The 13321-nt window shown below is 39.7% G+C and overlaps 1 protein-coding gene across 4 annotated transcripts in view; it reads right to left on the bottom strand.

The window, feature by feature from the left end:
* Positions 1–1186: 1186 nt before the first annotated feature.
* Positions 1187–13321, bottom strand: part of brwd1 (bromodomain and WD repeat domain containing 1) — a 32829-nt gene continuing 20694 nt past the window's right edge. For 2 of the 4 annotated variants that reach the window (XM_079885908.1, XM_079885906.1), the window contains 13 exons: positions 12030–12069; positions 11812–11932; positions 10949–11074; positions 10794–10863; positions 10665–10718; positions 10028–10153; positions 8471–8623; positions 8215–8384; positions 7947–8089; positions 4932–5069; positions 4494–4814; positions 4257–4388; positions 1187–3698 (listed from right to left, as the gene is read on the bottom strand). In XM_079885908.1, the coding sequence (XP_079742034.1) occupies positions 2281–3698; positions 4257–4388; positions 4494–4814; positions 4932–5069; positions 7947–8089; positions 8215–8384; positions 8471–8623; positions 10028–10153; positions 10665–10718; positions 10794–10863; positions 10949–11074; positions 11812–11932; positions 12030–12069 (3012 nt within the window). In that variant the 3' untranslated portion in view covers positions 1187–2280. The remainder of the gene's footprint in view (positions 3699–4256; positions 4389–4493; positions 4815–4931; positions 5070–7946; positions 8090–8214; positions 8385–8470; positions 8624–10027; positions 10154–10664; positions 10719–10793; positions 10864–10948; positions 11075–11811; positions 11933–12029; positions 12070–13321) is intronic. The other 2 variants (XM_079885909.1, XM_079885907.1) reach the window with 1 other exon arrangement.

A 13321-nucleotide genomic window follows, 5' to 3' on the forward strand; every position in this document is an offset into this window, starting at 1 on the left:
GCTGAGTGTTGACAGTGAGGCACAGTTACATTTTGTAGTAGTTATTAAAATCGGACCAGTGTACTATTAAATCTTGCAAACATTTGTTATTGTGAATAGTAAAGATACTATTTTAAGACTAACATCAGGCCATTCCAAATCCTTAATGAACACCTCTGGAATTTTATGACGAAGACGATACTTACAAATGGCAAAGCGGCATAAGCCACTTAATTTGCCCAAAGAACCAGTAAAAAAAGATAAAAAAATATGTAATTTCTACACCAATCTTACAAAAAAGAAAGAAAAAGAGCTTTAGAGTTGAAATGCTAAATATTTTAATTTACCAACTCACAATGACCATCTTTCAAAGCACAATAATTATTCTGATATCGATCAGAATTTATTAAAATTCCACTTTGCATAAACACGCCAATCGCCATAATCTGATTAAGATACCTAACGTGCATGAATTAATCAGATTCTTGGGAGAAGCTAACACCTAAATAACGACTGTAACAGAATATTAATTTATATCTATCTACATATGTACATGTGGTTCAGTCAAGTAACAGCATATGGAGTGTTGCTTACAAATTAGATAGAAGCCTTACAATAACGAAAATTACAGACCAAAATATGGACTTGATCATTAAATTGTGTACATGTAATTATGAGCAATTATATTTGTTAAAGTCCTCCTGTAGTCAATTTTATCCCTTAAAACTCATCTTTGTTCAGCAAAATTACATATTTAAAAGTTTTTTTCCTTCATGCCTTATAATAGCTTGAAGTAACTCTACACCCTTGCCTCATTTAGTATACGCGGTTTTATGAATATGCAAATGAGCCCCGCCTCCACTCACTCACACCAGCTCAGAGATCCACTCATTGACGATCACACGTTGATCTGATTGGTTACAAGGTAGTTTGTGACGTCAGAAACACCAGCGATTTCAAACCGTGTTTTAGAGACTGTCTTTGATTCACTGCAGTTTTAAGGAGAAAATACTCAGCAATGCTGTCGACTTATGAATTTACACATGGTTTGTCTTAAAGCACATTAAAAACACCACATAGCGATATAAACATTAAAAAGCTGGATTTTCACCACAGGGGGACTTTAAAAGAATTAAGATTGGCCTCTCATTTAAAGATTTCTCAAGCAAAACAGCTGAAAAACGAGTTAAAGACGACAAATTCCAAGTCCAACCTGAAACAGTACTTTATTCATAGGAGGTCATCCATCTCTCACTTCAGCGGCCAACAGACTTAACATCCTCGGTGTATTAAAGAAGCTCTTATGAAAAAGACATCAAGCAAATTGACAACTGCATTACATAAACTGCGATGCACAATTCAAAGACTGTGTACAAAAAGTTCATTGCTGTTCATAAGTTAAGTCAGAAAAGGAATTAATACTGAAAGTATGCAACACAGATCACTAAAACATCTTCCCAATATGAGAAATCACAGTACTTTGCTGGAAGTACTCACTTTTGATTTACTGTACTTAGCAAATAGGTACCAATTCATATTTCATGGCATGTCAATTCATTTTAATTGAATACAAAAAGAAAATTAATGCTTGACAGAGGAATTTAAATATACAATGCTTTGCTACAGACTGATTCTCAGAAACCTGGAAATATGGTCAAAGAAATCCAAACAAACAAAGAGGAGCCACAAAAGGATGACAGGAAAAAAAAAAGTTTGTACATTTGGGCTCAACGATCCCTTTAACAGTGATAATACAGAATTGTGTGTGTCCGAGTCGAAGACGACTTGTTCATTTTTCGTAAAGGGTGTTTGAACCTAAATGCTCATGTCGACAATACGACACTAGAATCCTAGAACTAAAAATAAAAAAAACACAAATGCAAGTCTGAGAATATGGTAAACGTAGTTGACCCCTGAGTTTCTAATGCAGACTTAGTGTATAAAATACCTCATTACAGTGTGCCTTTTAGTGCAAGCCAGCAAATATGCTCAATTAATCAGGAGGTATATTAAGATAGCACCCAAGCAAACAATGCTTCTCTATGCAAGTCTTTCCTGTTGGCCGAATCACAGAGTGGGGCTGGTTTGAACAGCCAAACCAGTAGATCAAATACATCTCATTTATAATTCATTAGTTTTTGTTTTGTTTTTCATAGAAAATATAAATATCCCTGAATGGAACTGATTCACAGTATATTGAGGACTCCAGTGCTACTACCATTGTTTTTAATGTTGGGACAATCAAGTGTCTTCAAGGTCTCCAGTTAGTGTCTTTTTGCATGGCTCGACCCTCCAAGTCCTTCATTCGCTGTCTTGGTAATTCACAGTCCGCTTGCCTCGGTTTCTGGTCCGGATGCGTGTGGCCCGTCGAGGTTTCCCATACGACACGTCGCTATCCTCGTCGGAAGCATCCCTCTGGCGTTTCCTCGCGGCTCCTCGGTCACGGTTTCTCAGTCTTCTCTTCGGACTGCTCCGTGAACCTGAGCTGGCATCCGATTTGGACTCCCCGGACTCTTCGCTCTCGGAGTCGCTGGCATCCTCGTTGCTCCCGTTATCGCTTTCGCTTTGTTTCCGCCGTCGCCGGGTCGCTTTGGGATTCTTCTCCTGAGGCCTTAGTTCTCGACCGTTCTCCGATTTGCATCTAGTTTCCGAGTCGCTCTCAGAGTCTGAAGAGCCGTTCAAGCGCTTGAAGCGTTTCGCACTCTTCCGTTGAGGTTCCATGCACTCGTTTTCATCACTGGTCCTGCTACTCTTGTTGTCCGAGTCTTCAGACTCTGAGGAGCCGCTGCGTTTCCTTTTGGAGTCGCCGCCTGACGGTTTCCTCGCCCGGGAGTTGGTCCGCTCCTTGCTCTTTCCGTTCTTTGATTGCATCTCCATCTCAGGACTGAATTCTGCATCTGAGTCCTCCATAATGTAGTTCTTCTTGGGAAGATTTCGAAGTGATATTCCCTTGGATGAAACTGTAACGCAAGGCTTCCTCCTCGGATGAGTCTTCTTGTCTTCCTCTGATACGTCACTCTTTGGCCATTCGTCGGAGGAAGAGCCCACCTTTTTTCTCCTCCTTCGGTCTAACTTTCCTCCGCTACCCGAACTGGAGGCATCCGACCTTTCGTCAAGTTTCTTTCTGCGAGCGTTGGACGCCCGCTTTCTGTTCCTGGGGGACCTTTTTTCTTCAGCATCATCGCTTTGATTCTCATCATCTTCTGATTTGATTCTCTTCCTGTGTGCGTCAGACTCTTCCGAAACATCACTGAGTTCCTCCGAGTCCTGGGTTGTTGACATAAATGCATCTGTGGCTAAGGATTTTTTGTGGGTAACTTGTTTTGCGGCAGAAGCTTGTTCTGAGCTTTCTGATGAGGCTTTACTTTTCTTCAGCTCTTTCGCATACACCTTTCTTCCGTTATGATGAGGGTGCTTTTGAGTTCTGGGAACCTCGACATCTTCCTCAGAGCTCTTCTCAGAATCCTGCTTGCTTTGCCGATGTTTCTGACGTCGGTTTCTGGAGCAATCTTCCTCTTCTTCGGCATCGGTGTCATTCAGTTTCTTTATTTTACTGACAGCGGCTTTCGCGGTCTTCCTGGTGTACTTCCGCCTGACAACGAGGTCCTCGTCCGACTCCCCGTTCACACTTTCATTCTGACTCCCCCCATCATTCGAGTTGTCCTCACTGTCCTCCCACTGTAGTTTGGTGCTGTGTCCATTGACGAAAGGAGCCGTTTCTAAAGATGGAAAAATGGAAGAAAGTAGTCAACGACTTCCTCTCCACAATATATTGACCTTTCTTTAACAGTGTCCCATTAGCATTCAAGGGTTAGTTAACCCAAAAATCATCCTATTATCCATCATCCATTACTCATTTTCATGTCAAGCCAAACACATAAGACTTTCATTCAAGTCTTCAAATCACAGATGAAGATTAAATCTGAGAGATAAAATATTAACAACCCATTTTATCTTAATGTGACTTCTGAATGGAACAACATATAATGAGAAAAACTGCAGGATGGGACTTTTGTCCATCAGGAATAGACTAGATTGTGAAAAGAAGGCATCATTACCAGAATGGGGAGTTTGCAGCAAATTGTGGAAAAGGTTTTGTGCTAGTGATCAGGCTATACAAACTGAACAAGTTATTATGACTCAAGTTATCATCATTAAGATGAACTCTTTTCTTCTTTGGAAAGTGAAAAACAGGGACATGTTGATGGATAAACATTGATTTCATGCTGACTGTAGAGCTCGACGGTTCAACCATGAAGGCGATACTCCAAACATACCCTTTTTCTCTACCGCTGATCGCCTGCGCCCAGCAGATCTACTCTCCTCTTTGCTGTGAGAAGACGAGTCACTGTCCGCGCTGACGCCACTTTTCTCTTCTTCACTAGCTGAAGCATCACTTTCATTTGACTCTATGAGAAGAACAACATTTAAAAGAGTTTAAGGTACATAAGATATTTGGAAAGAAGTTGTTTTTACATCAAACATTTCAAGGTAAGCGATGTAGATGTTTATACCCTGAGAAGCTTCCTCTTGGTCTGAATCAGAGCTGCTCTGAATGACAGCAGAGCGTTTGCTAGCACGGGTTGCGGGACGGCTGCTGCCTCCACGACCCTCCTCGTCCGAGCCGTCACCGTCTTCCAGGATATCCATGAGTTTCATCTTACTGACCGCCGCCATGGCGGTCTTGCGGGTCCTCGGCCGGCGACTGACAGAAGATGACGACTCGTTTTCTGAGGTGTCTGAACCTTGCGAAGGCTCTTGGTCAGAGTCGCTGCAGGGTCGTGGTCTCTGACGCTCATGTGACCTGCTGTGCCCATTCATCTTGGCATGGCTCTCTAGGATGCATAAGACGTAAGATGCATAAAACTGGTATGTCCAGCCAGTCACTAGGTGGACACAGTTGAATACGCTTAATTTCTCTGCACACGACGACACATATTGTGGGGTCTCACCATGTTTTCGTCTTGCTCCTTTTTTCTGTGCAGCTCTTCTCGTGGCTCTGGTCTCTCGTCTGAAGCCACGAGACGAAGATAAAGGTTCTTCATCCTCTTCCGACTGACTTGCTGATTGTTTGCTGTCATGATCAGACCCTATAGATCAAAAGCACAACCTTAAGAAACTATGGAATGAACATCAGGTGCTAAAGGCCCCATGTAAAGATTTGCCTATTAATCTGTTTTACCAGTACTTTGACAAATATTTACTATTTTCAACTTAATCGATTGTCTATGTCAGGGATGGGCAACTTCAGTCCTGGAGGGCCACTGTCCTGCAGGGTTTAGCTCCAACCCTGATAATACTCACCTGCCTGTAGCTTTCTAATAATCCTAAAACGCTGATTAGCTTGTTCAGGTGTGTTTGATTAGGGTTGGAGCTAAACTCTGCAGGACAGTGGCCCTCCAGGACTGAAGTTGCCCATCCCTGGTCTATGTAATATCCGGTCAACTGATAAATGGCTCCACCTGGTGGGTCTCTAAATATATTGCCTGTCAAAGCACAGTGCATTCAACAGGAGCAACGATTGTAGGGATACACCGATATGAATATTTTGGCCGATTCTGATAACTCTTTATATTTGAAAGCCGATAACTGATATATTGGCCAATAAATCTATATACAATTTTGGATTTAATGTTTGAGAGCCTGGTTACAAAAACAAAAGTCTCACCATTAAAAGCCATGTCCCAAACACACAATTATAATATTCTCATTATAATTTTATGAAAACGATATGAGAGACTTGTGCCGTCTCTCCTTTTTTGAAGCAATATTTCATATTCCATATTTCAAGCAATTCTAAACTATCATGGCAAACAGTGCGCATCTGAAGTGTCTCAGCTGAAGGAAATAATCCATTATTTATTGGCTTTAATATATCGGGCCGATAACGATAACATTAAAAAGTAACATATATCGGCCGATACCGATATGGTGGACGATATATCGTGCATCCCTAAACGATTGGTTGAAATTATTGATCCAGTTCAAAAAACCAGGCAGAATGTTTCATTCACAACACGACTGATCTGGTTTTTGAGTTCAACTGACTGACTCACTGATCTGGTCAGAAAGTTTGCAGGTCACTGGAGGTGAAAACTGTCAGTGAATAATGTAAACTTGATAAGTTTCTCCTTTTGTGTCCCACAGAAGAAAGAAGTTCAAACAGTTTCAGAACATCTTCACATGCATAAGCACTAAGGTGCAGGGGTTAAAGTGAAAAAAAAATCCTGAGCCTGAATTTTTTGGGGGAGGCGGGGGGGGGCTTGGTCTTCATTGGCACCATTTATTTTCAAGCATGTTAATGGCATATTTTTATGAATGAAGACCAGTATCACTGATATAGCTACTTATGTCTCGATGAAAATTTATTTTTCCAAAATTTGAAACATTTATTAGGCTTATAACAACTTTTAATTTAAGTAAACTTAAAACAATCCTCACTTAAACCCATAATAAATGTAATATTTACCTGTACCTTACCTGTCTAACCGATGTGAATTATATAGAAATTGAATACGTTTATAAAACAGTCCGCACTGCATAAATTATAAATGACAAATAGATTAATCCTTAAGCGTTGAGCAGTTAGTAATTTTCTCTGTTCCCATTGTTCTTTGGTTAACTTTACTAACAGAGAGAATTGCTGTCACTTTAATACCCGCCGCTGCTGACAGGATCTCATTCTCTACTCTTTACTTCCATTTCAGATTGTATTTAACTCATTTGACTGTTCTTGTGAAGATACTCGACAAAACTCACATTTTGGCATAAATGTGTGTGTTATGGTTCGTTCAAGCGCGAAAGAGAACTCGATGGCAAGCTGTCGACTGCGATAGTGGCGCGCGTCTTTCTGTGTGTGTGTGTGTGTGTGTGTTTCAGGAGGACATTCATTCACTGACAGCACGTTCTCTTTTGTCTTCTCGCGCATTGATAGTTTAAAACATTTGCGTGAAGGAGAGCATGATCATATAACCCAAAGGATGACAGAAAGAACGGACACTGCGATAAATATTTTAACAGTTAAAGCTGGACAAAAATTAAATCGCATGCGTTTAGGCTACTGGTCATACATTGCTGACAGAAAATGCTGCGGTTTAAAGTGGACTCGTTTTCATGGTCGGCCTACACAGAATGTTTTTTTTTTTTTTTTTTTTTAAGCTACACAGAATATTTAATTAAATATTAAAATTAAATATTTAGCCAAGTCAAGTTACCAAGCAGCAGTGTATGTTAACGTTAGCTCAGTTATCAACAGGTGTAGACAGAAAATATGATTATCCTGACCTGAGCTAATTTACTGAATCAACCAACTCACATCTCCTTTCTTTCTTTTCATCCATGATGACATTAAAGTCACCTGTTGTTGTTTCTGGCGTTTCATCGCTGTCTGTGCCGCAACCGCTACTTGCTCATTAGAACATTCAGTGAGCTATTTTAACAGGCTCGGTCCTGCTCCTCCGTGGCAATGAAGGCGTGCGGTTAAACATCATAACAAACGAATTTGAGTGGGGGTGGGGGGGGCAACGGGATTTTGGAAAGTGTCCCCATAGGAAATTACGCCCGTGGGTAGGACATCATCCCCAAGCTTCATGAACTAGCGCTCCTTTCACCGACAACGCTAACGTGACGTATAAATCTCAATCACACTGTGTTGCCAGGCCCCGCCCTGCTCTGCTTCTGATAGGCTTGTAACGTTAGTAGAGCTGCATTCCTTTCATATGATTGGTAGGTGAAATCAATTGACTCGAAAATATTGAACCGCATGCAAGTTTCATTTTTTTTTTTTTTCTTCCTCACGGCCGCACGCCGGAGATCCGGCACGGTGCCGGAATACTTTAAGCCCTGAAGGTGGCGAGTCCATGAGCTTTTCATTTTGTGAACTGCTCTGCACACAGGTGTTGTGAAGTACAATGTGCAGCAACCGAGTGCCTTATACTTTAATAATTTTTGAGAAATGTCCGTCTCACCGGATGAAGATGAGCCGCTCCGTCTGAAGTTCTCCTTGGCTTCATTGACTCTGCGGCGCTCTGGTCCAGACACTTTGGCTGAGGTAGATTTGGCTGTAGACTGTTCTGTATTTTCCTGAGTCTTTATAGTAGCCCTCTTTTGACTGGGGCCAGGAGGAGAAATAAGGACAGGTTTATTGCCTTCAGCATGCAAACTATTCATCGCAAAACAAACAAACAGAAGAATCGAGTAAGAGAAAACACGTGGAGGCAGGGAGATCAGGCCTACCGTGTGGATCCTTGGTGGGAAAGAGCCGAGTCCTGATGCTGCAACTTCTTCCTGAATCTCTGACTGCGGCGCAGCTTCAAGCTACTTTTCACGGCAGTCTTGTAGTCGGAAATTATTTTGCGTATACTCTCCTCGAAAAACGCAGACAGTCGCAAAGTCATGCTGTAAATCTGTAATAGCGCACAAGGATATCAATGAGTCTTTAAGCAGTACAAAGACTAGAGGAAAAAAGTTAGTCAAGACATTAATGCGTTACCTTTGACCGTTTGTTTGGCGTGTAGGCTTTAGCATTGGCGAAAATAAGCCTGGTGTCCTTGCAAAGGTCTATGGGATTTTCATAGCGGTCTTCTTCCAGAGACTGCCGCACACTTCCAAGGTCCATAGGCGTGTCGATGATATTACCGTAATCCTGGAGACACCGAGACATGGTATTATAAGACTAAACTATTACTATTAACTATCTTTGGACAAAGAGGTGGCACTTCCTAACACAACAGAGAAGTGACACCACTGTTTTCATATATACATGACTTAAAACATAGATGCTGAATCTGAACCAGACATTTAGGGGCGTGCCGGTTTCAGAATTGGTGATGACGGTTATGACGTGAGTCAAATGTGAAGGTTCGTAACATAACAGTTGTCGGGGGGGGGGGTGCGACGTTCGTCTGTTATATGACAACTTAGTTTGAATAAAATTAATATTTGTGTAGTGTTCAATGTTGTTATCAATAGAGATACGCGGATGGTGTATTAGTTCATCCGCAGCCGCACTCATCATCCGCACCAACGTTTTTTGACCAAATTTCAAAGCCGCACCCGCCCGCCATCCACTGATTGTTTTGCGGTCTATGGACGATGCAATGCTCTGCTGATGCGAGCCGCAAGAAAGCCCTTGTCTGTTCTAGAAAGGATACAGCAAACATATTTAATGCTAATGTATGAGGCATAGGCCTACGCTGAGTTTCATTCATTTGCGATGAGATGCGCTCTAGTTCAACTTCACAATGCAATGCAAGTGAACACGGTGCATCGGAGCCTCAATGTCACGGTTATTATATTGTCTCCTATATTTGCTTTTTATTTATTAAATACATGCAATTGGTTGATGAAACATTTATTAAAATTAAGATACAATTTGTACAAAACGAAATTCCCTTTAAAGACAGGCTTTCTACAAAGCAAAACTTAATGAAGTGGTAAAAACCATGTCTCCCCGATTGCAAATGTTCATTGCTAATGTTTATTATTGCAAATGTTTTTCATTTGTTTAATAAATCTCATAATGATGGCACATCACTATATCATAGCTTTTATTTCTATCTCAAATGATTGGCGGTCGGTCAGGGGATACTTGGCAAAGAATCAAATACAGTTGGAAACGACGTAGACCATTAATAACACAGACTGTTAACAATTGTTTTTAATTAGTATTTAAACATTCTCTATGATAAACAATGTTTGTAAAAAATATTTTAATAACACGGTTTTGGCGGTTATAGAGTTGTAATGACGGTGTTCAACTATAACCGTCGGTCTTACGGTTATATACTAACCATCACACCCCTACAGACATTGTCTTTGACAAAAACGTGATTTTATTAGCTTTTTTTTTTACTTATCCACATTCAAGTGTGGATAAAATTGCATATTCATAAAAGAAATATTGCGGCGGCCATCAAAGATATGAAAAAAATAAATAAAAATAATAATAATTGCTGGCAACTTAAAAAAAAAACTTTGGTAGGGAAAGAGATAAGAAAGATGACCACTTCCATAACAAAATTCCATTGATCGTGTTTTGGAGACTCACCGGATAATCTCCCTGATCTACAGGATCCCGGAAAGGCTCTGAATCCTCACACTCAAACATGTAGTTCAGTAAACGTTTGCAGGAATCCTTCCATGCGTCCCTGTCCAGTACGACCTCCACTGATGGCTAGCAAAAATCACAAAGAAAGCATCTTTAACACATTAGTTTTTCCATCTAAACAAACTTCTCATTTACTGTTGTGTTACAATTTTTTATCATGGGGGATATATACTACGATGTTAAAGGGATAGTTCACCCCAAAATGAAAATTCTCTCATCATTTACTCACCTTCAAGTTGTTCCAAACCTGTATGAGTTTCTTTCTTCTGTTGGGTGAACCAAACAGTTGATGGACCCCATTGACTTGCATAGTATTTTACGGCTTTTTCCATAATATGGAAGTCAATGGGGGTCCATTGACTGTTTGGTTCCCCATTTTCTTAAAAATATCTTCAGCAGAAGAGATAAATTGATGCATGTTTGGAACAACTTGAAGGTGAGTAAATGACAATTTTCATTTTTGGGTGAACTATCCCTTTAACAATGTAATAGAATCTCTGTTAAACCATTTCTACCAATGCGGTCATATTACCCAGCTCTACTATTGTGCTATTATGCATAATATATCTCACAATACCTGGCGAAGTCTTTGTCCAGCAGAGGGTCCAGGTGCATCAATGTCATCCATGTCCTGAAAATCATGTGAATTAATCTCAAGTTTTCCAGGAAAACGAAGAGAAAATACCGGTTGAACAAACACACTCACCTCATCATCAGAGTACTCCATGTTCTCAACGGCATTATAGATCTCCATAATATCTGTACAGTGAGGTTTACTGTGGCCAGAAAGGGGGAAAAGTTACAAAAGCTAAACATCACAATATCACAAATAGATTTTTGCCACAAACGTCCAGGACAAACCTTATGAACTTCAGAAGAGCATTTGTTATGATTTTTGCAGACTGTGCAATCTTGCTGCGGGGCTCATTGAAGGTCTTGGCATTTTGTTCAATGTGTTTAACATCCCAGATCAGTGCAGACAGCCTCCTAAAAAACCAAGACATGTTAAAACAAACCAAAAGCAAGCAACACACAAATATGGGAAATTAGAAACGTCAAACTCTCATTTATTCAACCATATTCCAATTTCTTTCTGGATATTTTGAATAATGTGCACACTACTCTTTTCCATACAAATAAAAGGAGTCAGCGCACACATGCGTGCTTGATGTGTGAGAACCAATGAGGTTTGCTCTTGTGTTTCAGGCAAGTATGGTTGAGCAGCCACTGGCAAAATTTGATGTGCTCCATGCATGTGTATTGATCAATGTCCATGTGAATAAAAGCCTAAATTAAATCTGTTTATCACAAACTGTCTCCACAATAGACTTTTATCAATCTGCTCGATTCATGTGGATTAATTTTGCGATCTCAATGAACTTTTTGAAGCATCAAAGTTTAAAGACTTGGGGACAGAAATCATCTGTGTTCTGAAGATGAACGAAAGTCTTATGGAATTGAAACAACATGAGGGTAAGTAATTAATCATTTCATTTTTGGGTGAAATAACCATATAAATATTGGTGATTAAAACCGAAGACTACAAGTTGTTAAGACTACTTGGTATTTTTTGCATGGAAAAAAGGCAGAATGAACATTGATCAAAATGTCTACTTTAGTGCACCATGAAAAACTAACGTCACACAGGTTTAGAAAGCTGTCTGTATACCGGTAATTTGATACATTTTTATTTTTAGGTGGACAATACCCGTTAAGTTACAAACCTGTAGAACTTGTGCTTGAGCCGCAGTTTGATGGTGTTCAGGTCGGTGGGATATGCAATGACTGCACAATATGTAGGATACTGAGCAAGGTCGACCGGACCAGAGAAAGGAGCTGTGATGTCTGTTCAAAAGGACAGAAATTGACATTGATAAGCCAGAGGGTAACATTTAAAGGGTTAGTTCACGCAACAATGAAAATTCTGTCATCATTTACTCACCCTCATGTCGTTCCAAACCTATAAGACTTGACTCGTTCAACTTCGGAAAACAAATTGAGATATTTTTAAAATTCTCTCATCAACATTTTCAAGCTTTAAAATGTACATTTAAAAAAATCAAAAAAAGAAACCAAATGAATTAAGTGGTATAATCCAAGTGTTCAACAGATTTATTAAGGCTTTTATTCACCTTTAAACATTGATCAACGCACATTCATAGGGCACATCAAATACGGTAAATGGAAGCTCAAAACACGAGTGAGAACCACTGAGGTCTCTTCAGACTTGGATTATATCGCTCTTTTCATATGGATTACTTTTATGATGTCTTTATGAACTTTTTGCAGCATTGAAAAAATTGAAAATGTTAACTACATATACTTTCAATGGATGAAGAAAAATTATGAATAACAAATTGTCCAACAAAGTACTTGTGGGTTTGAAACGAAATGAGGGTGAGGTAAAAATGACAATTTTAATTTTTGGGTGAACTAACACCTTTTAGTCCTTGTAGACCATCTAAATCTGATTTGCTTAAAGGTACACTTTGTAATTTATGTGTTAAAAAATAAATAAAAATGAAACAACATCAATCCTTCCAAAATACACTTGTCTTACCCTGATTCCCTATGGTAAGCAATTACGCTGAAAAAAATGATTCGTTGAATTTAATCAATTTTTATATCGTAAGTGGTTGCACACAATTGATTTTAGCTACATTTAAACAAATGCATTAAGTTGAATTAAAATGGATTAAGTTCAACTTAATGCATTTGTTTAAATGTAGCTAAAATCAATTGTGTGCAACCACTTACAATATAAAAATTGATTAAATTCAACGAATCATTTTTTTCAGTGTATAAGCGTTTATATTTTAGACCTGACAGGATGGTTTTCACAGGAAACTGCGAACATGTCACTCGCCCATGATTGTTTCGTCATATCCGTAAATAGAGAGAAGTTGCTCCGGCTACTTTGACGTGTGTCTGGTGTGGGAGTGTCATAAGTTAGTTGTCACAACGAGTGAGAAAGCTTGACATGGAGCAGCTAAATCTCCATCCTCCGGGGAATCACCCATTTTAAACAAACGCTGAACAGAGGAGAGTCTGCTGGGAAAAAGGGAACGCGACAGAGCTCGTAATAAAACAAGAACCAACATTGGATTGGCTTTTCAGAGATTGCGAGAACTGAGGGATTTGAAATGCTGTATAATCGACGTGATGGTGTTTTTATTACTCAACATGTGAGTAAGCTTTATAACTGAACAGATAAACTGCCCTATGTAGTTCACT

Source organism: Squalius cephalus (assembly GCF_949319135.1).
Source record: "Squalius cephalus genome assembly, chromosome: 11".
NCBI classification, from domain to species: domain Eukaryota; kingdom Metazoa; phylum Chordata; class Actinopteri; order Cypriniformes; family Leuciscidae; genus Squalius; species Squalius cephalus.